The 15094-nt window shown below is 34.2% G+C and overlaps 1 protein-coding gene across 3 annotated transcripts in view; it reads right to left on the bottom strand.

The window, feature by feature from the left end:
- Positions 1-13205, bottom strand: part of Cda5 (Chitin deacetylase-like 5) — a 127530-nt gene extending 114325 nt beyond the window's left edge. For all 3 annotated transcript variants that reach the window (XM_069506762.1, XM_034979918.2, XM_034979926.2), the window contains exon 1: positions 13067-13205. In XM_069506762.1, coding sequence (XP_069362863.1) covers positions 13067-13115 — 49 coding nt within the window. In that variant the 5' untranslated portion in view covers positions 13116-13205. The remainder of the gene's footprint in view (positions 1-13066) is intronic.
- Between the last annotated feature and the right edge of the window lie 1889 nt (positions 13206-15094).

The raw sequence follows: 15094 nt of genomic DNA, 5'->3' as shown, positions 1-15094 counted from the left end.
TAAAATCCAACAAAGATTTACAAAGTTACAGGCATTTTAATTTTGGAGTGGGAGAGTCTTCTATCCCTTTCTCGCAAAACGAAAATTTGTATGAAACCGCACGAAGCTACTATGGCATTTGTCAAAATGACGTCATAATTCTATATTGCTATCTCTGTCTAATCAGAAATATTTAAATGCTTCTAACTTTTTTATTATTTGATCGATTTAATTAGTTTTTTCAGTTTACGTCGTTATTTTTATCCTAGTTTATAATAAAGTAATAAAAAAATTGGAGTCAAATAGCCAATTGTAGTAACGTCGTTTACATGGTCATTTCGTAAGTGTGCGTGCATGTCGGACCAATCAGTCGCGAGCAAGCGTTGTCAAACGCACACATTTAGTGTACCTTACGTATACCGATACGACTTAAACACAAACATGAGACAGTGGCCTTCGTGAAATGCAAGAACTATACCAACAACGTTATAACAGATAGATCAGCCTGTATAGCAATAATCGTGTAGATCTTATCAACAAAAAATCAAAATGTATTTATTTCATGTTGGATAACTAAGCTGTGATAGCCTAGTGGTTAGGACGTCCACCTCCTAATCAGAGGTAGCGCTTCGATCCCGCGCACGCATCTCAGTCAGTCAGTCAGTCAGTCACCTTTTCCTTTTATGTATTTAGATTTCGATTTTATCCGCGACTTAGCCTATACCTCTCGGAGATATTATATCACTGAAATATTTTTTGAAGTCGGATAACTTGTTTCGGAGATTAAGTACCTCCTACATCCAAAATCCAAACTTACAAACTTTACCTTAAAATATTAGTGTGGATACCTATTTAACTAAATTCGCAAGTGTGTGGCCACACTTAGCGATACTTTATGTTACGGTACAAACGTCAAACGTTATTTCTTGAGAGGGAAACCTTTTTATAAATGGCTCATATTTATACGCTCGCACTTTCCTTTTATCACATTTTATTGTTATCTTCACTGAGTGTTTAAAATATCTTAACAGCTTCCGTATGTTTACAAGTTGTTAAAAACTTAAGTGAGCCATTTTTCATGAGTTTTTATTAACTGTGTGTTTTTATAGCAGTCGGCATTTTTCATTTTTAATGTTTTAGTAAGATTTAAAATTATATAATTTAAACAAAGTTGTTTGCCTAGAAAATGTCTATTCGTTCTTGATTTGAAGCTACACCTAAGTAGAATATAAGTGGATCGCAAAACTTTAGTTTTTATTAACTTAAACTTAACTATTTTATTTGTGGAGACCCCAATACTATGCTTTACTTTATTTTTATTAATTTCATTTTTAAATAATGTTCTTTTACCAATGATTTAAATTCTTATCTTCTAACAACTTATTCCCGCAGCTTCATCCACGTGTACTACACAAATTTAAAGCCCCATTTTTATCCCCTTAGGGATTTAATTTTCAAAAATCCTTTTTTAGCGGATACCTATGTCATAATAGCTAACTGTATGCCAATTTCAGCCTGATCTGCCCAGTGGTATAAGCTGTGCGTTGATAGATCAGTCAATCAGTCAGCTTTTCCTTTTATATATACTTATAGATTATAGACTTTCTGTTTACATCACTTCGTTAAGTAGGTATTTACTATTTAGTAACTATTCACTAATTTGTCACGATATAAAGTTTCACCTACAAATTAACACACAATTAAAAGAAACCATTAACTAATTCGCATATTGCGGAAAAGTCGCCCGAAACTACCATGAAATTAATTATGACCAAGGCATTGCATCATTTGGTTAACGAGCTTGTACCTACAATATAAAGGCTGTGTCATTCTAAACGCGTTCGTGGCGCGGATGCGCCACGAGCCTGCATTTAATTTATATAAAATCGCGCGTGAGAAAAACAACTAAATAGTAAAGGTTATGGTAAACCATACCTATAAGAAGAAAATTTTAGGAAGGATTTTCGTATGTAGGTACCTTCCTGTCAAACAAAATTGCCTAAATACAAACAGCCATCTATTAAAAATGTCAAAGTTAAAGCTCGTTTACATCCCACCCTTAACATAAACGAAACTTTTGAAACGAAGCTTTGGATTTATTGTCTGAATTTACGGTGTTTTGATTAAATTTAAGCTATCTCATCAATTAGAATATTAATATTGAATTAATTGCACCAACTTTTAGCTATTTTTAGTACAGGGGCACTACCGTATGAGGTCGCGGTCGCGGTTGGTGTGACGAACTCCTTAAGAAAGCCAAGTCCATTCATGACCGTGAAAGTGTGCGCAACGGTGAAACAATACAAAAATGCGATTCCGCCATTCTTGTCCATTGTGTAACATCATTTCTTTACGGCGTAACAGAGGTTGAGCAATTAGTGCATTACGACTATACAATAAATTGGATACGTTCTGTTTGGTGTTAGGTAAACAACGTTCATCAAACAGTGTATGGGGATGAGATGCTTTATTTTTACGCTCGAGTAGGCCGGTTGTATTTATTGATCAACTCGAAAAATATAGTAGGTAATAGTAATAGGTTTCTGTGACTCTGAAAATAAAGAACGTTAGTTTTCGAATGTATTAAAGAAGGAAAAATTGCCTAATTCCTAAGGCCAAGTGCCACTGACTCGTATCTCTGAACAAACTTTTGCTTTTAGCGTCGTAAAGTTACTTACTAGCATAATGTTGTATAGAAGCAGGCGTTACTTTGCGGAAATCCATAAGCTTAATTTGCTATACCTACTTAATCCGCTGAAAAAAGACTTACGCATTCGACTTATTTCAGCGGATTATACAAATTAAGCTTTTGGTTCATTGTATACTAGCATAATATATTTTGGATTTATTAAGAACAATATTATTGTTCCATAATTATTACTCCATGATCATAACTCAAATCACACCGATACAGTATTACATATGGTCATAAGACACAGTTTGAGAAATACTTTCACAATCATGACGAAAGTTTCTTTAAAATAATCATAAATTTGTGATCAATACATAAAACACCATTCGTCCACTATTAGTAACCTTGTGGCGAGGTAAATTAGCTAACAATATGTAGATGCGAACAATAATTGTGTAACCTTTGACCTCTTATGTAACATTAGGGTCATAATTTAGATAAATCGATCCGCTGACCTGTAACAACTAGAACGCAATAACGGGTTTTTGAAAGGTTTACAAGGTTGGAGTTTAAATTTTAAAACTCGTTCAAAGGGCCAGAGCAAACAGACGGAATGAAGGCGAGTCAAGTCTTATCCTACTTAATATTATAAATGTGTAAGTGTGGATGTTTGGATGTTTGTTACTCAATCACGCAAAAACAGCTAAATGGATTTAGATGAAATTTGGAATGGAGATAGATTTATACCCTGGATTAACACATAGGCTATTTTTTATCCCAGAGTTCCCGCGGGATTTTGAAAAATGTAAATCCACGCGGACGAAGTCGTGGGCATCAGCTAGTGAATAATAATTACTTAAACTCTACTTTATGTTACTTTGTTTTTTTCAACTTTTTTATAGATACTTTGACATATCGTTGACTGACACGACAGACATGACCGATCGATATGAACTCAAAATACGGAGGACTCGTGCCGCGCTTGTGGACGTGCCTTAGCTTTATGCCAAAGTAAATAAAGCTTAGTTTAAGTTGTTACCAAGAAAAATGCTGCCTAAGTTTTTCCGGTGCGCCTTGCGCCTAAGGAATTGGTAAGGCCAGTCTGCTCCGAGCCTCGAACTCGGGTATATGGGACCTTCAAACCTTGAGAAGTATTATTATGAAATTCCAAAATTATTATGCTTAGGTATGAGTTGAAAGCTCCCTCAAAAAATTAAAAAGGGAAAGTTATAAATACTACAGAATCGATCCTATAGTATAATAAATAGATTGAAGAAATATTGTCGTACACGCTTCGCTCGCGTTTATGTTCTAATAAATTAATAGGTAAATATATTATAATTTTTTGAAAAGTGAACATTAAAAATCTTATCACAATAAATCGGTTCATTCATAAAAATGTTATATAATGATAACTCACGTACATAGGTGTGAAAGTAGAATGCAAAAATAAACTAAATGTTTTCTGTGAATGTCACTCAATAACAATAAAAAATGTTTGAACTGTATATTTTTAATTAATTTTGCGCTACAATGCAATACATAAATAAAATTAATGGTTCGCGCGTGTTTCCATTAGCAACTGTACTCGTAATGGCTCCGTTAAAATATTATGTCCGTATGAAAAAACCGCAACTGCGTCAAAATGATTTTGTTACATTTGAAAAAATACTGTTACTAATCAGCTATGTCTTAATTTAATAATTATGAAAATGAACTTCTAGAACTCTATAAAATTCCAATTCAATTCGTGATTTTAATAATGACTCAGCTAGTTTTAAAAAACATAAATTCAAGCCAATTTAGTGAGAACAAAATATGAACACTTTTGTAAACTTATTTCTTACAAGATCATGCTCGTAACTTCGTTCGCGTGGATTTTTTTTTATATCTCAAGTGAACTCTTTTCTATTTATTCCATTTCTGTAATTCAATAATAAATGTCACTTACGGCGATCTTATGAACTGCACTAACAACCAAACGCATTTTATACATTCTTCACAAATAACTATTAATTATGAATACAAATATTTTGAAATCGACTATTTATAGTCAGTTCAAGGATCAAACTCGTCATCTTTAAAATATACCTACATTGCGAAACATTCCATAAATTTATTAAAACGACATCTGTTTAAAATTTTTGCTATCCACTTCTTCACGTCTGTAAAATATGTTCAATGTTTTGAAGTTTTTTTAACAAATTAGAGTAATATTTGGATGCAATATCGATTATTGCTATGAGATATTATGAAGCTCGTAGAGTAAATGATGATCAATTTGCTATCTCTAAATGCGAGCATGCTCGTGGTTTTGAGTTCGCCCCATCATATCACAACACCTAATGTTGCTATGCTATAAATAAAGTTCGCTCTTCGAACATTATCTGCATAGAAAACCAGCAACAGTAGCTGAAAAAACTAGATGCCTACACAATTTATTGCATTTCTTTTATCCAAGTTTTATCTGTTCCAGTTAAATTTTTTTTGAAATTATCGTTCAATCCAAAAAACCAAATCAAAAACGTGTATTTAAATATTTAAATACCGGGATGTCGGAATTAAGTTTAGTAAATCCGCATTAATCAAGACTCAGTTTTTTTCTTTAAAAATTACTCGCAAGATATTTCAAATGACAAAAAGTATGAAAATTAGGTTTCAAGAAGCGCCTACAAAAAACAGTATTTACAACAAAGTTCATCAGAGATGTCTCGCAAGACGCTATATTTCACAAACCTGTCTCAATTTTGCAATGAACTTTTTGATTCCAATGCATTTTCATTTCGTCTTTTATTTCATACTTTATAGTGTTTTAAAGTACTTAGATAGGATTTCGTTTATTTCTTTATTGCAAACTTAGGTTTTACAAATCAGATGTTATTTATTCTTTACAAAATATGATGTAATTTTAATGAGTTACGCTTATAGAAAACAAGGAGAGGGATTATGATTTGACTGTCTTTTATAGCACCCTGTTACAGAATAATATTTTAAATTATCATTTGAGATGGCATGCGGACCGAAACTAACATCGCTTTTATGAATTTTTTGTTCGTTGTTGTCTTTGTGAACCAAAATACGTCTACAGGCTAGACATAGATCTCTTGAATCTCGACTCGTATAATATTGTCTTTCCACCTAGTAGGGGGTCTGCCGACGCTGCGGTTTCCAGTGCGAGGTGGCTCCTTGGGACCCAAACGTCTTACGGTTCTTCGACTTCAAACTTTGTGCCCCACCCTGCCACTGCAGCTTCACAATCGTCGAGCTATGTCGTTTACTCTGTTTCTTCAAAGGATCTCATTCATCTTCAAAGGATTTCTGATTTAATTACGTAGATATATACTCCAAGTATAGCTCACTCCATCATAGGTACTCCGCACCACACAGTACACAGGCCTCCTTAGATTTTTGTGAACGTGAAATATGAACATTGCCTTTTTAGGAATGCAACGCATTCCACAATTAGTTTCGTAACAAAAACCTAGATCTTTTGTTCCTAACCTAATGAACCTAACAAAACTGGTGGATGCGAACGGATTTACTAATGTGTTTGTGAAACACTGAAGCCTTGGCCGAGTTTATTTGCTCTACGATTCTACCCCTGACTTTGCTCGCTTGATAAACATGTCAACTACCTAAAGAGACAACGATTTTATTTTATTAGAGTGATTGTTTTATCCGTAATATATTATTTCTGATAACATAAAACACAAAAACAATTTACCTGCCAGTGTCCGTTATAGAAACCAACCAACCTATGTGCCCAAATCAGTTCCGTTAGAAAGGCAATAATGCAAAGATTGTTTTAGACCAATAAAACAGTCTAGACACATTCTTTTTATACTTAACGATCAGATCCATTTCTGGACATTATTGGCTCACATTTAACGTCAGCAAAATCAATACCACTTTAAAAGGTTGGACTACAGATTTCTTCATTTAGGTACAGAGATCACAGTCTAGCTTTTAATAAGATTGAGAAGAAATCAATTTGCAGCATCAATAATTTTCAATTGACTAACTTCCCTCCCGTCGAAATCAGTAAGTAAAGCATAAAATTTGGCCATTTCTGACATAAATAATAATATCGATTAAGTATTAAGGCTACTTTTAACCTTTTGTTTCATTTCAAGGCAATCGATTTAGAAATTTGAGAATATTGAATAAAATGAAATTCCTTTATCAACCAAGCCTTCTTAAGTATGTTACCAACCTCTCAAACGCACGAAAGTCAGCCTTCAATCCTAAATAGCATGCAAATCGCTAGCACAACGCGCGATCTTGATATCTATTGAGGCTCCGAAATTGTTTACATAACAATGCCGTGCGGAATCCAGCCGAAGCTATGAAGTAACTGTTGCTCTGTGGTTTCTCCAGTTGAAAAATAACCGTGACAATTGTACTGTGAAGATGTACCTGGACTACATTGTTGATGTATAAAGAGTTGCAGAGTTCTGATTGTTAAGTAAGTAATAAAGAAATTCGTGTAAGATTTTTTATGTAGTAGGTATGATCGATTAGCTCTTGACAAGAACATGGAAAGCAGAAAATTGATTTTTAAGGTCGAAACGCACGGCGCAGCAATTTAGTAATTTTTAATCCAAAATACCTAAGTTTTGAAGCAATTTTGGCATACAATTTTGTATGATAAATCGAGGACCATCCGCCCGCGCCGGCCATTTCCCCGTGCGTTTCGACCCAAATAATCAATTTTCTTGTCAAGAACTAATCGATCATACCTACTACATAAAGTTCAACTGGTCAACATAAAGTTTACTATCTTAAACAGCTTATGTATGAAATTTTTATAGATCCAAGTGGTATGTTCCTTTTCGTCCTTAAAGTCAATATTAATACCTATACATATGTATCAGAGAATAACTTTACTCAAGAGCATGAAAATAGCCGATAATAACTTGAGTTGCAAGTTGCAACAGAGTTGACGTCAACATTGATTTTCTAAAATAATAACAGTCTAATAAAATACAAACAAAAGAAATCTAAGGGTATCGAAACTTTAATAACCAGTTCCATAGTTCAACGCCTCTTCTAAAATTACAACCGTAAAACATTAGCGATCAAATTAATGGCATGAAGATATCCTGACCTGTTATGACCTCAGAAAAACAAAATATTATGTATGACTCATGAATTATAGACTAAAAGGTCAAAACGATACTATTTATAAAGTGTAAAGGTAAAAACGATACTGCTATGTTTAGATGTTAGAGATTACAGTTGTATCGTCTGTTATGAAAGATTTAAATAGGAATCTACAGTGGTTACTAAACTTTTATAAGAAAATCATTAGTTATGAATATGATACTTACATATATTTTTTTTTGGAAAATGTAGTCTTCTGTTTTGTTCACTAAAAGCTTTCGGATTAAAAACTAGGTTATCCCTACTTTAGCTACTAATTAATTACTAGATTTTAACTTGTATTTCAGAACTGCAACCCTACTTCAGACGGTTTACATCTAAAAAATCGAAATTGGTTTCATTGTTGAATAACGAATAGTGAGAAAGTGAATAGTGCATCTGGCGCAAAAGTTTAATATTAGAACTTAGAAGGAAAGCCACATAAATCGACAATAATAATGCAAGTGGTGGATAGCTGATAACCTAGTGGTTAGGACGTTGGCTTCCTATCCGAGAGGTCCGGGCTTCGATGCCTGGCAAGCACCTCTAACTCTTCCGAGTTATATGTATCGTAAGGAAACCTGCATAACTGAGAGTTCTCTAATAATGTTCTCAAAAATGTATGAAGTCTGCCAATCCGTACTTTGCCAGCGTGATAGACTATGGCCTATCCTCTTTTCATTCTGAAAGAAGACCCTTGAGTACGGTAGACCTAGGTAGTGGGCGAAGTATGACCTGACACCGGTTGTTTCAAAAACATGTTCACTTGTATATTAATGGCAAAACTTGCAAGAGTACAAATCGATTATCAAAACATATAGAAGGTTACATTGTCATTGTTACACTCGATTAACATTCACGGTAGTGCTCGTGACAGACTTGCGCCATCACAATTACTGGTCTGCAATAGCACAATTAACTGGTTTCCAAATACTTTGGCTGTTTTTCCACTGGCCGATAACGACACGGCACGGCGACCTTCGCGTGACGGTAATAGATACCTACTATTTTAATGAATTAATTAATTGTACCCATTCTATTTCAAGTTTCCATATTAGGGTCTGATTACATGTTTTTATCTTCGTTTTATCAATCAAACGATTACGCCATATAACTTTTCAATATTTTTTTTTGAATGTAACAGTAAAACTTAAAGTTCTTATCAAATTAATGCAAAAATCGTGCCCGCGTGTAATGGTGCCAATTTATATTTGGTTATTTGATCTGCATTTAAAAGATCCTGCTTGATTGAATGCTTATTTAATTAGGTATATATTTGTGTAAAGAAAATTATCTATACCCACATTAAAATAATCAGTGCAAAGTTAAAGCTGTACATGTATTTTGAGATCTTTTTGTATAATAATTAATCAATACATCCGTACTAATATTATAAATGCGAAATTGTGCCTGTCTGTTTGTTAATTAATTACTTAGGATTTAACAGCCAAACCATTTAACTCATTTGGACAAAAGATTGCCCACGAAATTTTCAAACAACTTAAATTCACACAAGTGAAGTCGCGGGCATAATGTAGTTGTTTACGACATGAAACAAACGCAATTGGATCTTGTAAAGGACTAGCTTATGCTCGCGACTTCGTCCGCGTGCACTTCTTAAATTTCCCTTAGGGGTTGAATTTTCAAAAATCCTTTCTTAGCGAATGCTTACGTCATAAAAGCTATCAGCATGTCAAATTTCATCCCGATCCGTTCAGTAGTTTGAGCTGTGCGTCGATAGATCAGCCAGTCAGTCACCTTTTCCTTTTATATATTTAGATTTAAAAAACCGTGTCGTTACAATGTAACGGAAACATATCCGTTGAATTGCCAAAGGCACTGTTTCTTGTGAACAATTTTCCCATTCAAGTAAAGCCGTACCGCCATGCAGCCATATGTTACTGTCAACTTTATTAGAACGAAAGTGAATAGCGTATCGAATTGTACAGAGTAGGTATATGATCGGAATCGATTGGGTTAGATAAAACCTAATGCGGTTTCTAATACCGATCTTATATAAATGCTACAGAAATAACAATAATTGGTTTTCCAAGGAAGATAGAGATTTGCTTTGCTTCTTTTTTATAAACCATGTAACCCGATGTTTTTTGTTTATCAGTAATTAAAATTTTAAAAGCTACTTTAATACTTTCATCGTAATAATTAAATACAAATAGGAACTCTTGTACGAAGTCGGTGATATATAACTTCTTTTTAATAAACTTTTTGTTTTTCGTTAATTGAACTGGGTTGTCTAATATTATCTAGTTTATAATAATTAAGTACTAGATGATGCCCGTGACATCATCCGCGTGGATTTAAGTTTTTGAAAATCGCGTGGGAACTCTTTGATTTTCCGCTATAAAAAGTAGCCTATCGTTATACCAAATTTCGTCAAAATCGATTGAATGGATGGGCCGTGACAGGTCACACAGACAAACAGGCACACTTTTGCATTTATAATATTATTAGTATGGATATGGATTAGATATTTAATTTTCAAATGTAATGGTTTTACTTTGAATTAAACGTATAGTAGGTATCTAAGTTAGTTGAGATAGAGATACTAGTTTTTCTGAAATTTTATAATAAAGTAATTAAATAAAATGAATTATGTACCAATCAGTTTCAACTTTAAGAACATATTAGTTTCTAGAGTAAATAGGAAACAGTGGAAAAGCTGTTAATGTAAAATGAAAAAGTGGCTGGCATCGTTAGGATGCAAATTCCAGCCGCCTTAATTAGATATTCCAGCCGCCTTAATTAGATATTCCAGCCGCCTTAATTAGATATTCAAACCCTACTAGTAAATAGAGAGTAGACTAGAGCTAAACAGTAAACACAGAGTAGTGACAAAGTGGTCTTTTAAACTAATCACTAGCTAGTGAGAAATTTCACGAATAATAATGTCATCCCGACCGAATTTCTTATACGGCGCGCGGTGGCGGAAAATCTCCATAGAGATTAAGCCAACTGCGCGGGATATTTATAGTGCAAAAGTGTTTGCACAAACACAGGTGCACGTACTGAGAATGAAATTTTTAACCAATTTTTTTAACGAATATTAGCCAAGTTTATTATGCTGACTAATATTCCCCTTTCCCCTTCAACTAAGTGTAAAGCTTGTGCTAGGAGTAGGCACGACAACAGTGCGACGGGTGGGGTTTAAGCCGGCGACCTTTCGGATTTTAGTCCACTCCTTTAACCGTTGAGCTCTATCTAAATGTGTTTTGATTCAATAATGTTTTTATATAGGTATTTTCATCAGTACGAGATTTAGATTAATGTAGAACAAAAACGTAACGTGCGCAAATTATTTTACATGAAACCAGCAATTTTCAAGCAGCCCTTTCACACGGCGTTCAGTTTTTTGCAGGATCCCGTTTGATGCCCTTTCACACGGCGTTCACATGAGCATCCCGCATGCGGGATGCTAATGTGAACGCTAGCATACAAACACATTCGCCATCAAACGGGATCCTGCAGAAAACGGCATCCTGCAAAAAACTGGACTGCTGTGTGAAAGGGGGGTTACAGTTGACAGACTGGCTTTCCCATTCTTAGTTTGGACGCATTATAAACGTCAATCATGTCATTTTTGTTAACTCAATTAGTTATATTAGGACCTCTGATTAATTATGTACCTATTATTAATTATGCTTACCCGTAGACCGCGTTTCATAAGGAAAAAAATTAGTAGGTAGGTAGTACCTACTCAATGCCTATTCCAGTGACAAGTTCGTTAACACCAATTAACACACAAAATGACACCCGCTCTACTTGCGTTATATTTTAATGATTATCGATTATTAACTATTGTTATCGATTATTACGCGACTTCTTCCGCGTGGATTTCAGATTTTTGGATTCAGTCAGTCAGTCTGTCGATTTGAATTTGAATATAACAAGTTTTTACATTCATTCATTAAATAATATAAAGTTAGCGTAAATTGAAAACATTTGAGTTCAAAACCGTTTTATATTATAACTTACATAATCTCGGTAATTATCATTTAATGACATTGCGAAATAGTATAGCATAGGTATTATATTTGTGTATTCATTGTGACTTTATGTTAAATATATTCATACGAGAGTTTTATAATTTGCAAGCTATGAAATGACGCAACAGCCCAAAAGAAAGTTTCGTCTGTTTGATCAATATACCTATTATAACTTTGCAATGTCATTGTGTTAAATATTTTTTTAATTTTTAATGATCTTTGGTATTGAAGATGAATTACTATTACAAAATTAAAAATCATACTAAAATAATACCTACCCAATAAATTATTTTAACTAAAATTGTATTTTGCGACAAAAAAATATATTAGGTACATTTGAGTAAGCAAATTTAATTAAAACCTGTTCATTTTATTTTCTTTAGGATAAGAAAATTGTTATGAAAAATTAATGAAAAGTAGGAAATAAATATTTATGTACAATTGTATTTATTTAATACACGAGAAGTTAATTTTTTTATCACTCGTCTTTAACTATAACATTGTAATACCGCTTTAATATAATTAATTGCATTAATGTTATTCATTACTAAGTTCCTTTATCCAAAGCAATAATGAATAACAATTAAACCCTGTTTCTTTTCCCTATTCGCCGTATTTAATTGGCCGAAACAAACGCACCGCGAAAATTACCACCGCAGTTATTTGATGCAATAAATAATATGCTCGGTAATAGTTTCTTCGGCCAGTCCTTCCTTTACCTAACACCAACAACCAGAACTGTACTTGTTTCTTATTATTTGTATAAAAAAATTAAGATTTTAATCGAATATAGATAAATTAAAACTTCGGTAACCAAGAATACATAATATAGGTACCTACCTCATACCTACCTATTTTATGAAACCAATAATGAGTCAAAGAAAACTTTCTTATTTTTTTAAGTCCCTATCCATTATGTCCAAGAAGAAAATTTACAAGTTTTTCTTTCCAGTAAATCTCTGAAAACTTATTCGTAGCAGTGCCGTAGCTACAAACTACAAGAATATATTATTTTTAGAATCGCGAAAATTCTTATTGGAATCTTGTAATATTTTATTAAACAATAATTCACAAATAGAGTTACAAAAATTAGAAAAAGAATTCCGTTAGAACAGTACATATTCCACAAAATTAACTGTACTGCTTTGAATAGTAAAACGTGGTAACACTCAGGATTCAAATCCTTGCTGCCAAAACAACATGCAGCATACATTATCTCGTAAATGTCATAAAACCCTTAAAGGGTACTTGGAAAAATCTCTTAATTTTTCCGCAAAACTTAGTTAAATAGCTTAGTATTTTCGCTCACCTGTCATAACAGCAAGCACAGACAGCGCAGTCGCGCAAAAAGACTTCATTTTACAGTCAGCACTATCACGAATACGTAAACGAAAACACTGCACTTCACTAATTCACCACCGACGCATGACGACTCGACGCGCGGGAGAGCAGCGCGCAAGTGATTGCGATTCCGTGCTCGGACGTGGTAAGTAGTGGGGCAAGGGTTTGCTGCGAAATGTCAGGGTGAGAGGATGGGGAGCTTGGGTTTTGGCTGTAGCTGTAGGTAGGTAGGTACGAGTGATTCCAAGTGTTCCGGAACTGTGAGTCTATCTCAAAAAGAATCTAATTCATAATGGTCATTGATGAAATAAAAGCTTCGTTAGTTTTAAATAATTATTCTGAGAGGAGAAAAAATAATGTAATAAAACTTGGGAGAAGTTACAATAATTATGACCATGCAACTCAATATCCATTTTGAGACAGCTTTAATACCATTGTCCTACCAAAATAAAATTGTAAATTACAAAATCTCCACATTGGTTGTTCAATCATGGTTGTTCAGGTACAACTTAGCCCTTGACTGCAATCTCACCTGGTGGTAAGTAATGATTCAGTCTAAGGTGGAAGCGGGCTAACCTGGAAGGGGTATAGCAGTTTTTATTAAACCCTTACCTATTTGGTTTCAACACGGCATCGTATCGGAACGCTAAATCGCTTGGTGGCCCGGCTTTGCCGGTAGGATTGTAACTAGCCACGGCCGAAGCCTCCCACCAGACCAGACCAGAGGAAATTTAGAAATTATAAAATTTCAAATTTCCCCTGCTGGGAATCGAACCCGGGACCTCCCACAGTGCTCACCACTGCGAAAGGGAGGTCGTGTAATCCGCTGTGTTTAGTGAATGGCGAGGAAACTGCTTGCTCCAATTGTGAAACATAAACGCTGGAAATGCAATGGTACGGAAATAAAGCTTTAGAAATAGCATTACTAAGTATGTCGAGTTTTATGTAGTTTGTCGCATTTCTAAATATTATTAGGGATGCCATTACTCAAACTTTCAACGATTCTGTAATTCAAGTTTAGTTTATATGTTAGCAAATATAATTTTTATGTTGTAAGTATTATAAATTTTATTTCACAGTAACTCGCCCTGATTTCGCTCGATTCCAAAATTCTTTCTTAGTGGGTTTCTACGTTACAGAAAATTCCAAGCTGGCGGTTTGAGCTCTACATCAGTACCCTTATTATAAACGCGAAAGTGTGTTTGTTTGTTGGTTTGTTGGTTTGTCCTTCAATCACGTCGCAACGGAGCAACGGATTGATGTGATTTTTTGCGTGGGTATAGTTTAAGACCTGGAGAGTGACATAGGCTACATTTTATCCCGGAAAATCAAAGAGTTCCCACGGGATTTTTAAAAACATAATTCCACGCGGACGAAGTCGCGGGCATCAGCTAGTTAATAATAATTGTCAATTATAGTCGTCATATCATCATATCATAATATTATGATAGTCATATTTTAGGTATCATTTCATGTAGGTATTAACGCAATATTCAATATAATTAATAATGACTTATCATACTCAATATAAATAACAAACAAACAAAATCATAGTTTATTTAGTCGTAGACTTTTGTCACGCGTTGATGTCTTTCCTTAGCGCAGTGGTAGGTTGCTGGAATGTAGCTAATTTTATAGAACATCATCATCTTCTATATATATAAAATTCAAAGTCCTGGCTGACTGACTGACTTATATATCAACGCACAGCCTAAACCACTGGTCTTAGAGACATGAAATTTTAAGGGTATGTTCTTTGGAAAGAGTAGGTATCCACTAAGAAAGGATTTTTCGAAATTCCACCTTTAAGTGGGTTAAATGTGAGAAGGAAGTTTGTATGAAAGTCCGTCATTTTTAAAGTTATTTGCATGAAAATTGGTATTTCGGGTTTCAGTCACAAATGAAGAAATACGTGTTTCAGGATTTTTGGAAATTCAACCCCCACGTCGATTTTCTAAATTACACCCGAGCGAAAACGGGGCGGGTCAGCTACCTA

The sequence above is a fragment of the Maniola hyperantus genome, chromosome 2, assembly GCF_902806685.2.
Source record: "Maniola hyperantus chromosome 2, iAphHyp1.2, whole genome shotgun sequence".
Lineage (NCBI taxonomy): Eukaryota > Metazoa > Arthropoda > Insecta > Lepidoptera > Nymphalidae > Maniola > Maniola hyperantus.
This window is presented reverse-complemented; position numbering and strand designations above follow the sequence as displayed.